The 15,533-nt window shown below is 35.3% G+C and overlaps 1 protein-coding gene across 5 annotated transcripts in view; it reads right to left on the reverse strand.

Annotated features, from left to right (window-relative positions):
• Positions 1-15,533, reverse strand: part of ZC2HC1A (zinc finger C2HC-type containing 1A) — a 57,585-nt gene that overhangs the window by 10,155 nt on the left and 31,897 nt on the right. For 2 of the 5 annotated variants that reach the window (XM_054057821.1, XM_054057824.1), the window contains exons 2-8: positions 13,156-13,229; positions 12,308-12,424; positions 11,962-12,097; positions 9,069-9,217; positions 7,978-8,080; positions 6,958-7,066; positions 1,443-1,565 (exon numbers count right to left, since the gene is read on the reverse strand). In XM_054057821.1, coding sequence (XP_053913796.1) covers positions 1,443-1,565; positions 6,958-7,066; positions 7,978-8,080; positions 9,069-9,217; positions 11,962-12,097; positions 12,308-12,424; positions 13,156-13,229 — 811 coding nt within the window. Of the gene's footprint in view, positions 1-1,184; positions 1,270-1,442; positions 1,566-6,957; positions 7,067-7,977; positions 8,081-9,068; positions 9,218-11,961; positions 12,098-12,307; positions 12,425-13,155; positions 13,230-14,571; positions 14,615-15,533 lie in introns of those variants that run through there. The other 3 variants (XR_008448415.1, XM_054057823.1, XM_054057822.1) reach the window with 3 other exon arrangements.

The raw sequence follows: 15,533 nt of genomic DNA on the forward strand, positions 1-15,533 counted from the left end.
TACTTGCTTTTTTCTATTTATGCATTCACAATTTGGTTGTATTTTGCTATAAAAATCCTGAAACATCAAGCTTGCTTCCTGGACAGGGTGTTTTAAAATAGCCTTGACAGGTATCACTGACCCACAACAGCTCATAGTTCTGTGCAAAATCATAAGTCCCTTATGACTAATAGCATGCATGCCAAAGTCCAGAAACCTTTGCCATAAACTCTAACCATTCACGTTGCTACACTGAATTTAGCAATGACTAGTAGCTATTCATGCTTGTCCAGTGCTGTTGGCACAGAACATATTGAATAACCTTCTTCAAAGAAGGCAGATTTAATTCCCAAATCCAGTTGACACTGAGTAAGAACAACGGTGATGTTATGAAGAGCAGAAAAAGAGCCTTAAGGAACTGCTCTCAAGAAGAAGAAAAATCAAATCACTGCTCTATGGATGAGGGCTATTGTAAGCATATTTAGTAACTCAAGTAAGCCAAAGCTTCAGCATCTTGGTAATGTATTATAAAAGGAAAAACTGACATAGTTTTTGATGGCTCATAGGATTTATAGCTCTAATCAAGAATGCACTGGAACAACAACAAAATCTGTTAGTCTAAGAAGAGCTTCCCCTCCCTTCATTCCTTTTGCTTCTTCAAACAGAAACCCAAGTTCAAATATCCTGGCCCTGTCTTAAAGATACTTCGGCACTGGTTGTAACACTAAACCAGCATTTAGACACACTTCTACTATTTAAACCATTACATTCTACATACATGCCACATAAAATATTACTAATTTATCTTTTGCAATATGCCTTAAGGTATTGTTTATGAAGACTCAGCCTATTTGAATTTGGCATCTTTAAAATTATATCAAATGGTTAACTCTAATATCTATTAATTTTTAAACAGACTGGAATACCCTTTCTTCGGCCTTGCAGAATATTCAGAAGTCTTTATAGTAGATAAATTTAACTTAAGAGTTTACCTCTTATCACAAAGTCTGCCTTGTTTATATTCTTGGATCACCACAGCTATCTTACAGAAGTAGGAGATAATTAAATATTTAAGAGAATCAAATTACTTTGTCATAAAATATTTGCCTGCAAGGCAGATATGTGTACAGTTATCACGCTTAAATATTTACTTCAGCTTTACATCATTCAAATTCAGTTTTATCTCAGAGATAGACATTCATTACCCTTAGTCCATTACCAGCCAGTGACAGAAGAAATCAAGTCCGAGGAAAGTCTTCACCTCTCCTGTCCTATTGTGAAGCTGTTTACCTAGCACGAAACAGACACTCACACTAATTATGTTATATACTCTTCTCCCACAGCATTTATGCTGAAGACTGACAGACATGTGCTGCCCAGTATAAGTCACACTTCTGCTATTCCAATGTTCTGAAGGAACATTTCTGCAAAACAGATAAACCACGCTTATTTGTAATACTTACTTCTTTATAGGCAAAAACTCATTTGGTCTTTTGATGGTACTGTCTGGTTTTGTATCAGTGTCATAAAACCTTTGCACATCTCTTCCAGTTCGCAGTGGTGGGCCTAACTTGTCCATCTTACTACTAAAATATATAAAGGGGTACTCATAAGGAGATTGCTAGATTGCTATTTAAGTTATCACAAAAAAAACCCCAAACCCAAACATAAGTACTCATAATTAAATACTTATATTCCCTAAGAACTCCCACTGATTAAAAACCAGAAATAATACACAAATCATACTTTAATAATCCAGTAAACAAAAGAGTTCTCCTGACTTAGGAGATGATTATATAGATTTATATTTTTATTAGGTTTCCAATGCTTCTTTTTCAAACAAAAGAAAAAAACCTAATGCTAGTTACCCTCAAAATTTGGACAACACACTCACGCTTGGTCTTTTGTCTTCTACGAATAGCTTTCATAATGTCAAACTTATCACATCTAGAAAAGGAGGCTCATAATTACAAGTCATAGTGACTTTATTAAGATATTAGAAAATAAGAGATGTAAGTAAAAGCCTCCTTGTCTTTAGAATAAGGAAGAAGGAAAAGTTTTCCTTTTTCAATTTTTTTTTTTTTTTTTTGGTAAAGTCTGAACACTGTGCCCAGAGAGAATAACATGCCTTCTGTTCTCTTTTCTTTTATGGACATGAGAAAAGAACAGAGGAAAGCCTGAAAGAAAAACAATTTTGTTTAATACTAAAACACCCAACTCACAACAGACAGTACTATATGCAGAGGCAATACTATAATAATTTAATATTATGGATAACATTTCCAAACCAAAAAGAATAAATAATCAAATTTTCAAGACATTAATTAAATAAAAAACGCGACTAAAATAAAATATATCACCAAAAGGAGTGTAACTTTTGAGAAATCATTACTTGAAGACCTAGTTTTTCTAAAAGAAGTCATGTTTGGCATTTTTATCATCTTAAACCATACTGTAAAACCTGCAAAGAGCCCATTATATCTCCAATATATCTCTACCTCAATAACGTAACAGAAGTTTCTTCTTATTAAAAAAAAAAAAAAGGCCAAGTAAATGACACTTAAATTGGAAAATGATGACACAGCATATTTTTATTGTTCTTTCTGAAATTTAAAAACTATAAAGAAACAAACCAAGCAAGACTGATTGTAATGTCTGGGTATCTGAAGCTTAGCTCTTCCATAACCTTTCCACCCCTAAAGAGATGTCATAAAATTAAAACACAAAAAGCAAAACAAAAACACCACTCCTTAACAGAAAGAGAAATAATTTCTTAAAATTACTGTGTGCTTTCCTGATTCTATCTTAATAAACTACTAAACATGGACCAAAAATCCAATACTGCTAAATGATATTCACTTATTATAAAGTCAGCTGGGAACACTGAGATTTTTGTTTTGACAATTTGACAAATAATGCGGATTGTGGGGTAAGTTTCCCCAGAATTCTTCTACTCACTCCTCCTCCCAAACAGATGTTCTAGTTCGAACTAATTAACCAGTAAACCCTTATTGAATTCCTATTTGACCAAATACATACTCTTTACATATTTCCCAAGGACTGAGAAGCAAAACAGAGGTCTTTGACACTGCAAGAAACATACTCCAACCTACCATGATTTTCTGTACCTTTAACCATTTAGCAACATTATCTGTGAACTCCAGACACCTACAGTATAGCACAAAGACACTTTCCTAGAAGCAGTCACAATACTGCCAAAATAGAGAACTACACTATTCTTCCACACTTTAAACAAAATGAAAACATACAAAGCTGACAGCCCTTTCATGTACTACTGAAAAAACCCACAATCATAAGAATCTTCTGAAATGCAAAGAGCAACAAAGCAACTTCTTATTTACTTTAATTTCATAGAAGAAAGCTGTGTTACAGTCTTAATGAAAGGAACAAGCTATTTTAGAAAGATAATGTTTTTAAAGGCTATACATGCTATACAGAAAATATATAAGTGGAATTTTAGATTTACTGATACTGGTTAGGAGAGCCACTGATATTACATTTCCGCTGTAAGGCAGTACTGGACGTGCCTCTGACAGGAATGACTCCTAGGAGGCATAACTTTAATGATCTTAACATTAAATAGCATGTTTTATCCCCAAAATAAAATAAAAGCTGAAAAGTAATTTCTAAATGTTTATTTGCCATACTGAAAAACATCATGTAATTTTCCACATCCTAGTAAAACCAAAAAATTAGTGTTCATAAATAAAACATGTACAGCCAATTAGTCTGTACATACAAAAGACCTGTGGCTGGCCACAAACGATGGTGTTAAGTTCTACTAGGCAGAAGAGTTTGCATGTGTGCTGGAGTTTGCGTAGCTTTAAAACAGGAAGAAGAACCTACCCATGTTTTCCCTCCTCAAGATCTAATTATTGCTGACAGCTCACAAGAACTCCCTTCCCCTTGAGAAATGCAAGGCAGCACTAAATGCTGTACTCTTTCAAAATACGTATCAAACTTAGGATCTTAGCACTATTCACTACCAAAATACAAGCCTAACTACAATTTCTGTATAATTAATTTTCCTTTCCCCAGTTCTTCAACATCAAAAAGTTGAAATCCTATTTTCATGCAAGTGAATGGAGGTTTTCTTACTGACTACAGGGCAGTTGCAGTCTACTCTTGCACTCTCACTTCCTTCTCTGGGACTTAGAAATTATGCCCTTATGCTACACTTCCAGTAATACTTACAACTGGCTGTGCTTTTACTCTGTCCAGGCAGAAAAAGAAAACTCTTACAGCAGACTCAACTGACACATACTGATCTACAAGTACAAAGTAAGCCTCATTAACACTAACCAAGCTTATTTTGATGATACTGTGGTGTGCTCTCTCAGTAGCCTTCTACTTGGCGAGCAGAAAAGGAGAATTCAAATTAAAAAAATAAATAGCATAGCAAAAATGATTTAAAGTTAAGGGAGTTCATAAAATTTTGCTGCATTTCTGTTCATACGAAATAAAATTTTATACTGCGATATTGCAGTTGAACTTTATATGAAATGAAGTTCGACGAGCCTGGCTTTACGGAACTAAACACCTTAGAGACCCAGTTCGTTTTAGCTTTCACCTTTAACACAAAAGCACAAAGCAGCTTCACGTTCGTGTCACAGTGGTTTCAGGTGACGGTTCAAGACTGCCACCTAAAGAGGAACAGGGAAACTGCATGCTTTTTTATTAACTTCTGGCTGTTACATTAGCCAGCAGGTAGCTGTTTCTTGCCTCTTTTTATATTCATCACAGAGAACAGGTACAGAAAGAAGCAGTGTCCTATTAGACTGTCCCCTCTCCAGTATCCACATAATTCATCCTTGATATTGCACAATATAATTGTGCAAACTGTGGGGACTTGTTTCTTACAGCAAAAACTGGAATTTAGCCTGGTCAAAAAAAGTACATAGGCTCTTACATATTTGCCAACAGGGACGTGGGTGGAAATATCAGATGATCACTTAACATTTCATTTGAAAGACTAGCCTTAAAACAATAAACGTGTAACACTGTGCTCAGTAAGTCAGTTCACTAAGAACTCCGAAGAGCGTGACACCTTACAGCATGAGCTCTTCCTGACGTAGGCACATCAGTATGCCGGATCTCATGCCATGGGCTTGTCATTTTACCAGTTAAATCTTAAATGTAGTGAAAGAAATATCCTAATGAAGGATCTTTTTATAGAATTTTAAAACAATTTTCATTTTATAAAATAATTCTTTCCCCAATTATCTATAGCCTAAATTACAAAATCTTTTAAACATTAAAATCTATTTCACTACGGTATTAATTATTCTCACTCTCTGACTTAGGATGTTGACTGTGAGTGTCTCAGTTTCTGCTCCGATATAATGTTTTAGGTATTTCAACAGAACTCTACATATTTTCCTCCCATACCCCAACACTAAGGCTGAGATTATCAAGGCCAAAATTGTGTCACCAGTGACCAATCTGAGGCACCCAACTCTTCCACAATCTAACTGCTCCTACACCTCTTTGATTCAACGTAAAGCCTGAAAAACTCAGTCTCAGAAATGAATGCAAAGTAGCCAAAAGAAAAAGAATTGCTATTTCGCAGGTTAGATCTTTCTTAGTAAAGAGACACATTTAACAGCCATATGCAAGAAGATCGATGAGTATGACTAGCAAGAAATCATAAGGACTGGATGGCAAACATGAGAAGAGAACACAAGTCTTTTAGAATAGAGAAGCAAGAAGGACTGCAGGCAGAAACACACTTGTCACATCCATACTCTTAAAACCTGGAAATTGTGCAGGCAATTAAGAAGGGTTATAAGCCAAGCTAACATTCGCTGTCTCTCAGCAGAGATCATTATCTGAGAACTATGACAACCAGAAGTCATTTATTCGTGGTTAATAGCGTATGAAAAGACAGAAAGTGCAAACACCTCTCCATATATTAATAACTACCTGGCTTGGCCACTTCACAATTCTTCTGCCAAGCTTCAGAAGAGGAAATAGAAGATGACAGAATACAAAGCACTAAGTTCAGTGAGCAACTGGCTGGTAAAATTAAATAGAACTTCCTTGTTAAGAAGTGAAGACCAAAACCTGTGCCCCCTTACAAACTAACAGACCACACAATTAGAAACTCTATCAACAGGAAAAAGCCTTCCCAAACAGCAGGGATTCACCAGAGCAGTCAGAAACATGCCTTCAAATTATCCCAGCTGACTTTTTTACTATGGTTTGTGGACCTACTTGTTTGCCACTCATCAGTAGATGTTAATTCAACTTCTGAAAATGGAGAAATGTGACATAAATATCGGTCAGTGAATAAAAGAGGCTGGGATTTCCTGACAGAACATAACTGCCTACAAAGAGTAGTGAAGCTGACCTGTAAACCAGTGACTACTAGGACACTGGTGGGGCAGAGGGGAGGAAATAATAGTAAAAAAATAAGTTTGACAACCTTATGTACTGTGCCTCTGGTCTGTGTCTGAAAGACAGTGCATGAATGGGTAGGTGAAGGACGGACAGAATTGCATCCTCATGCTACATGGTGTTAGAAGGGAAGTGTGACAGAGCTGTAATTCATAGTTGTGAGTAACTTGTAAGACTTAAGAACAATAAATTAAAAATCACTAGTTTTGTGTAATTAATAAAATTGTCTCCTTTTTAAGTATTTTTATTTTACCAAAAAAAGAAATATGGCTCCAACTACTTCTGCATATTCTATAATTTTTTATTCTACTTTATATCTATTTTTATCGCTTGACCTGCTTTGCTGTTATTTTAATGCATCTTTGCTGTTATTTTAATGCATTTGCAATTAATGTTCCTTAAACATTAATTGCGTTTATCAATAAAGGATAAATTCAAAACACTGCACTTCTGAAGCTCATAGGAAAATAAAATGCAAGTGGAACAGACCAGAAACTTCTAGTACTATCACAATATAAATATGAAATAAACCCTAAATGACAACACTAAATGGAAACTTACCCTGCTTGAGGGTTCACCATTCCCAGTGAGCTTTTATGAGCTGGTGATAACGTTTGAATTTTGCTCCCACTGGATCCAGATGAAGACAGTGCTTTACTTGAAGAGGCACCTTGCAGTTGAAAGCAAGCATTGAAATATAAGAAAATGTAAGATTTTGCTGCTGGAATGACAGAATTCATTACATATTTTTCAACTGTAAAATTCGAAAGAATTTTAGAAATATCAAGATACGAACAAATGTCAAGATGCTGGGAAAAAGCAATTATGTTTCCAGAAATTTACAGAAAATATGCAATTGGGACATAATACTCCAGTCTAATAAAAAATATTGGATCTCAATTCATTTTTTTTTTCTTTCTGAAGAAATTAGGTCTAGAACATCAAAGTATGTATGAGTAGAACATGTTTGATATCTGATGATATCTGAAAACAGAGTAAGACCGGTGTTTGCATGATTACAATATACATGGCTTGATTACGTATTTTCACCAATTCACGATCATATTCAGCACGTAAATTAGTTACAGAATTAAGCAACAGAAAAACATCAGGGAAGAATTCAGTATTAGATGCAATTATGCATTACTAAACAGCATGATTTTGCAGGTTCAATTTAGAAAAAAACTAATTTGAGCTAATATATGAAACTATACAGAATCCTGTACGTTCTAGAGTCTTGTTGGACAGATGCCAAACAATGTCTCTTCCAACCTTAAATGAGTTTTTACAAACCACTACATCAATTTCAACGATGAAGTATATAGACATCATATATGTCAAAAAAAACCCAGGTCACAAAAACATTGATTAAAAACCAAATTGTATTCTGGAAAACAGACAACATCTTATCCTCAAATCTAAAACTGAACAACTCCTATGATTTTTATTTTTTTTTTTTTTTTTACTTCATTGGTTAAATCACTGGGCAATGCTGTAGAAATCCTTCCAGCTATTAAAATTATACTACTTTTCACTAATATTTCAAAAGGAAATGGAAAATTTGTAACATTAATTTCATACCTAAAACAGTTTTGCTAACACCACTTGGCTGTGGTAAGCGTGATGATGATGATGGTGGTGTTGATCCTACAGAAGGCATCTTCTTAACTGCAGCAGGCTTGTACTGTAACAAAATACAACCTAGAAATTTAAGCAATTAAATCAAACTATCTATGTAACATGATATGTAGTTATCCCAAGTGCTGTGGAAAACCAGACCACTGTTTCTGGTACAGGATCAGGCAAATGTTTTCTGCTGGTCTGCTTTCTTATACATACTGATGACACCAGTAGGAAGGATTAACTTTACTCAGTGATTAAACATTTTTCCATTTAACTGTCTTTCTGTATTTTCCACTTTTCTACAGCTTTTTTCATCTTTTTCCATAGCTCTCTCATGAGATTAACATTATCACCCCACTACCTGTTAATCTTAAACCCAATACTCAAGGATAGGATCATTTTTGTCTTTCAAACCTTTCCTTCACCTGTACATTCTGGACTAGTCCCAGCACTGATTTTGAATACAGTGCAAGAATCACTAAGTCACTGCAAATGTTTAACTCATCACAGCTTCCACAAAAATACCCCAAAACATTAAGACCAAATGAAAATACACATAGACTTTAATCCTTCATTGGTTTCCATCATAAGTTAACAACTGCAGTTCTTACCTTTATATGTCTGAATTCCTCTTCTGAATTCCTCTAAGCTTCTAATTAGCCAAAATTTTGCTCTCAGTTGCCCTGTAGTCATCTATCTTTGTCTGTCCATTTGCATTGGATTCAGAAGACTTGAGCAATTGAAATTTAGCTTTCTTTACAAACATTACATCTTTACTTCATGCTACTACCCTTGTCATTCTCACAAATCTGATTTACGTTTATGATTGGCTTTTGGCTTTGCACCTGCTGCCACCTGATTTATGGATCTCTGCAGCTCTTGTAAGAAAGCAAAAACCTCTTCTACGCTTAGTGTCTAATTTCAGTCTAGCACAAATAATAAAATTACAGAATAAACCAGTTAATTCCATTTAAGAGCAAGACACTATTTAACAAGCTTCATTTGATATCGAATGCAAGTTACAAGTTAATAAAGATTTTGTAGTTCACCTGTGATCGAGTTGGAAGCTTCCCTTTGGTATCAGTTGCCAATTTCCCTTTATTAGTAATACGTGCTGCTTGTTCCTTACAGAAATTGATGTGCCTGTCAGCTGCATTTTCATTAAATCTCCTCTGACAGTATGGACACTGAATGTAATCTTAAAAACAGAGAAATCTAATATTAATAATGTGTTCTAAAAAATAAAGTTTTTAAAATATTTTAAAGGCAAGCCCCAACCGCCACCCTCAGAGAAAATAAAGGCCTCTTGAATCTGAAAATGAAATACAGAATGCTAGGAAAAAGAATATTGTCCACATTTAACGAAAAAGATGTTTCTTCTTTGGACAGGAATGAGAAGAGAGGTTGAGGATCAGAAATAATCTAGGTGAAATCAGAAGCACTATGAGAGATGCCATTCAGCAAAGAAGGTGGCCAAGGAAGTATGTGGACATGGCAGGGACAACAGCCGGAAGGAAATGGACAAGAGAAAAGGCTAAACATAAATATCAAGAACACAGTTCAGTTTGTTCAAGATATGAAAATAGCTACAGAGATATGCAAAATAGGGTAACTGCTGGCTGTATTATCTTACAAGATTAATCTAGTGATGTTGCAAACAGCACCACTTCCAGGAAACATTACTACTAACATTTGGGAAAACACAGAACGATAGTGTAAGGGTTTAAGATACTAAAAAATCCCATATCTGCACACTAGAAATACACAGGAAGAATATTGAAATCCTTCAGAGAAGTGACAGCATGGGAATCTCATGATATAACAGCAATGATTTTTTTTTTTTTTTTGCATAAACTCCATTCCTGTCAGAATACTCAAAACATAAACACACCTTAAGAGAAAGAAATTCAGAACAAAAAGAACTGTATTATCTATATGGTCAGACAAAGATAGGATCAAAGAAATTAAAAACAAAAATTAATATGGAAGCATCTAGATAATAAGAAAAGACATTTCTAGCTATGGTACCTCTCAGTTCCCACTGAAAACTTTCAAAGCCTTCCAAACTGAATGGATCAGACACTAGAGGATTAATGTACACTCTTGTGAGAATCAGGGGTTGTATCTTCATCTTCATCCTTTTGTAAAATGCTTAGCTTTTGTCAGCTACCTGACTATTCAGAAGTACTGTTGTACAGTTTGTACTGTCCAGAACTTTCACAATTCCATTTAAAGTTTATAAAATACAAGCTAATCAAAATAAGTGTGCAGTATGCATATGCAGTCAAGTTCAATACAAGTGGATTGACTCAAGATCCTTAATATCATAAAGCTATCTGCACTTCTAAGGAAAAGGTGGAATGGGAGACCAAGGCACCAGCAATTTTGCTTGTTTGCAAACTCAAAGCACACAATTAAGCAGGAAATACTAATACAGAGCTCTTTTCTTCTAAGGGAAAACAACCAGCAGCTAGTTAGAAATAGGTATGCTCAAGACAGAGCTGAGTAGGAGAGGATGGATATACTCATTGATAGCATGCATAGTTCTCCCTCTCTTCTACATATAACGTGGAAAAGGAGCAACAGTAGTTGCTCCCGCTCTATACTTGTTCTGTTATATTTGTGAAAAGAGAATACGTGTACCAACGCATGCACCTTCTCTTCACTCCTGGTTCCCTTCTCTTAAGTCTTCTACACTGAAGAAAACGGAAGCCAGGAAACTACAGACAGTAAGACCCAGCTTGGAAAAAGTAAAACAGAACAAATTGAAACAGGGCGTAACAGCTTTCTTTTCTATTTATCTTCTATCTGCTTTCAAGCAGGCCAAATAGTTACTTTCTTTGCTTGAAACTCATTTGCAGAGTCTGCAACCAAGGAAGCACCATTTTCATAGATTTTCCAAGCTAGATTTAGTTCTGGGCTCTTCTGCTTGTTATACAGAACCTATGCAACTAGATTATTAAAGGTAAAGCCTCATGTTCCTTAAGCTCAACACTAGCCATTGGGTTTGCTGTACTTCAAAATGCATATGGCATTTCAAGACAGAGTGTACTGAATGCTGAATAATACAAGTTCACTTCCTACTATGAATGCACAACTACAACCCTAATACTGGACTAACATGTTTCCTGTAGAGAAACAAGGAAGGGAACACTCTAATTCTTACTTGCTCACAGACAATCATAAGGAAACATATGCTTTTTCCATTTTTCCTGATCTTTCTGAAAATTGCCATTGAGCTGATCAAATGTTTCAGCTCTTAGGACAACAGAAATAAATATATTATCCAACCTATTACCAGATGTTAACTGAAAAGTCAATTTCGTTCTCACTCACATCAGACTGCTTCAACACTTCACCCAGCCTCTGTTCTGAAGGCACCCAAGGACGGTCACTCCTTGTTAATACAAATCCCACATCTCACATACCCAAATGCAAGTACCTCCACCTCATGAGAAAGGATCACATGCACATTAGTGTGTATGCTGCATACATGAAACTAAACGTGAATTCAGCAAGAAATGAGAGAGGCTACATTAGAAAAACATAATCAACCTGCATTCCTACAATGTAAATAGGCTGTGAGTGTCTAGCACAAGCAGCTAATTAAGCAGTCTGCCCTTTCTGAGCAGTTCCACTGTGGTGGACAGACACAAGATGTTGAAAACAATTTGTCCAGTCTATGGCTTATGACACAGTAGCAAACTGCAAGGTAGCCACAACTACCTTCAGATGCATTAAAAACAAAGTAATGGGCAGTAAAAGCTACATGGGATGCAAACCAGCCAGACCCATTGTCACAAGCGAGGATTTGCATAGAGATAATCAGATAGTGATCTTAAAAAAACTGTGAATACTGTATCCCAATAAACTCCTTTCCAATTGTAATTCTTACAAATCAAGTTAAAAAAAATCTGTAAAGAACTTTATTGTCTCACATACCAGGGTCATATGATGGCGGAGGTGGTGGAGGGAGTTTTCCACCATCTTTAAGATTGAGTCCTTTGGCTGCTCGTATAGTTGCTATAAATTCCTCGTGCTTTCGTCTCCAATTGGAAGGTTTTTTGGGTGGTTCTGGCTAAGAAGTCAAAAAAAGAAGGAACTTCATATGTTTGAAACTCTTAATTTGAGCTAAGCATGAGTCTTATTTTAATACATAACATTATGTTAGATGCCTTCCAGATCCTAGTTGACCTCATTATCATGAATTGCCAGCAGAAATAAGCCTTTCTATAACGCATACATAGTTTGCTTAAAAAGTTCATACGTAGAGTAAATTATAGCATACCCGTGGCTTAAGAGGTTTTACTGTGGGAATGTCAGTTCCTTCTGCTCTCTGCCGGCTGGAATCAAATGTCTTCCTTTTCTTGGCAGAAGTTTTTTGGCAAATGGGTCCATGCTTTTTCTACAAGCAGAAGAGAAACAAAAGGAGAATATAGAACTCTGTTTTGAAAATGTAAGTTATTAATATGTTATTTCCCTCTCTTTCTTGATACTCCAATCAGCAAACAAGGCCCAACTCTTGATGAATAAGATAAGATTGCTTTCACTCCAACATTAATGCCAGTCATTACTTTTAGAATGGAATTATAGAAATTCATTAATGCATATACATTGTTACAAAAACTTGGGAGATGAAGAAGAAAAATAGAAGCCATCTGTATTTGCGCTTTGCAAATAATAAATGATGGGAGTCAGGCAGCATTTGCACCGAGTGACAAGACAAATCAGAGGCATCTAAAAACCATACTCATATTTAAGGACACGCCAATTTCTACTAAGGCTGGAGAACACAGTATTTTGAAGATGGCTAACAAATCATCATTTGCCAGATGAGACTGCATAATGCTAGAGCTTACGTCTGCAGAGGAAAGGAATGATTCAGTGACCCTAGAGAAGATGCTTCTAGAGGCATGTATTTTCAGAAAGTGATTGGATGCTGAAATAAAATTAAACTTCTTCTAAGGAGCTTCAAAATTGAAACAACTGGAATTTATAATTATTCAGGGGGAAAAAAATACAAAAGCCCCACCAAAACCATGCACCTAGATCTATTTTATTTCACTTTTGTGACCATTGCTTAACTCTCATATCAACTTACAAGATTTAAAAGCCAACAGTGCTCATACCACTTACCAGTGCGGCTGGAAAGAAAGTCCTTCCACAAATCTTACATGGCAACAGATCTCCAGTTTGCACTGTAACCTCACCTTAAAAAAAAAAGACAAAACACCATAAATTCTGTAAGAATATTTGTTTAAATTAATAATAAATATTTCATTCTAGATTGCTAACCTCCTGTACTTAGCAATACTAACAGTTGTTACTGTAAAACATACATTCTTAGAACTGTGCAGATGAGAAAGGAAAAGATGATACACAAATCCCAATATATTTTTGGAAGCAGTCAGGCCCAGTAACATGTAAGCATCAACTCTAATAATTTACAGTAAAAAACTCTGCACCTTTAAAGGGATGCCTGTATGTCTATCCACAAATGACAGATTCACTGTCACGATGCCAGCCCAAACACACACCAAGAATAATGATATTTAGTTGGTATTTCTGTATCTTTGGAAACAGAGAATCACCTGTTATAGTAACAAATATAAGCACATCCCATCACCTCATTTTCTCTACTACATTAAACTATTCCACTTTCTCTTGTAAAGAAAAAAATCTTTTAATGCTATTTTTACTATATATTTTATTCAGGTTATTAATGGCAGTTTATAAAAGCCCTTCAAGCATTAATAATAAAAATGTAAATAGTATACTTGAAATACAACAGATTCACAGAACCAGCTAAAAGACCAACAAATCAAAGTATACAAGCCTGTGCAAGCAGATATATTCATATTAGTACATCATATGCAATGGAGTCATGCAGAGACGAAAAATTCCACAGAGTTTCCCAATAACAGGCATCCATTCTATTTAGTACAGTACCGGAGATAATGGGATGATTTTATACCACACACACATCAGTAACAAGGCAGTTAGTTTGGATCAAGACTTAACTAGTTACTTTCTCTGTACTCAGTCTGACTACTGCAGACAATACAGGACCCTCTATTTATACTAAGTTAAGAAAAGCGCCATTTTGAATGGATTTGTATCTTAAGCAAAACAGTGGCTTAAACTAATGAAGTCATGAACATAGCAACTTCCAATGATTTAATTAGTTTTTGTTCCCAATTCCATCTAAACATACGTATTTGTCAATTAACTACAGGATCAGTCTGAAAGAAAATGAGTAATTTAGTAAAATGTTTCATGGCAAACAAATGCAGATTCAGGCAGCCACGGTTCCCACTGAAAACCTTTTTTTTTTTTAAGAAATGTAAAGATTAAAACTGAGTGAGATTTCTAGTACCAATACGTAACTAATACGTCTATTTCTGCCTTTTTCAATTAATTGATTGAAATTCATCATCAGTATGTAATTACATATAATGCACTAATAGTATTAATACTCTACAGAGCCCAATCCATTTTAAGAATCACAAATCATGTGACGTGATCTGCAGTTTAAGACATTTATGTTCTTACCTTTAATTAATTTATATACCTGTTCCATGTAGACATAAATAACATCTTGTCATAGCACAGCAGGACTGTACTGACGGTAACCAACTTCTATAAATGAAGACACAACCAAGCTTCATTTTGTGCCATCTACATGTATGGGTGTTCAGATGTACACAAATAGAGGGAAGTAAGGAATATAGAAAACGTGCATAGAAATTTGGGGATTTTCTCTACTGTTGTATCTAAATTATACTTGCATGTTATCAACATTTACTAGAAACTTACTTTTTATTAACTGTATTTTTCATTCTCTGTTTTAAACAATTATGTCTGATTTTTTTTCCCATAAGCCTGTTTTCTTAAATCCACAAGCCTGAGCATAACATCACTCACAAATACTAACACTCATACTGGTCATACATAGCTTAGATGGCTGGAACTGGCCTTCACCATCTTCCACAAAGGGAAGCAGCAGCGATTCTAAGCTTTTCCCAGTTCTCCCACTCAAAAATACAGGGTATGTAAAGATTTATTTTGTTTGTTCCATTACTTCATCCTTCAGTGTTCTCAACACTGTTAATAATGCTAAAAGACATCACTGCAAACTCTCTTCTGCTAGAGTTTAACTTCCTTTTATCACATTATTCTAATACAACTCTCAGCTTTGCAGAAACAAGTGAGAGGCATTTCATGGAAATATTAAGAAATCTGGTGAAATAAATCAGAATTAGTGATCTTGAAATCAGGTGTATAGTGTAAAATTATACTATACACAGATGAATGCTTTCAAATATCTTCCTTAGTAAAAGAGGGAAAGCTACATTTTCTACCATTTTCTTCTGTTCGCTGAACTCTGGAATTTGAGCTTGTGTTTAAATTCACGTAGATAGTTGCTCACCTGACTGTGCGGTATTTACACAGGACATACCAACACTCAATGAATGCCAGCTACAGTTACAGAGCTGGATTTCCTTACAGCACTT

Source organism: Cuculus canorus, chromosome 2, assembly GCF_017976375.1.
Source record: "Cuculus canorus isolate bCucCan1 chromosome 2, bCucCan1.pri, whole genome shotgun sequence".
Taxonomy (NCBI): Eukaryota; Metazoa; Chordata; class Aves; order Cuculiformes; family Cuculidae; genus Cuculus; species Cuculus canorus.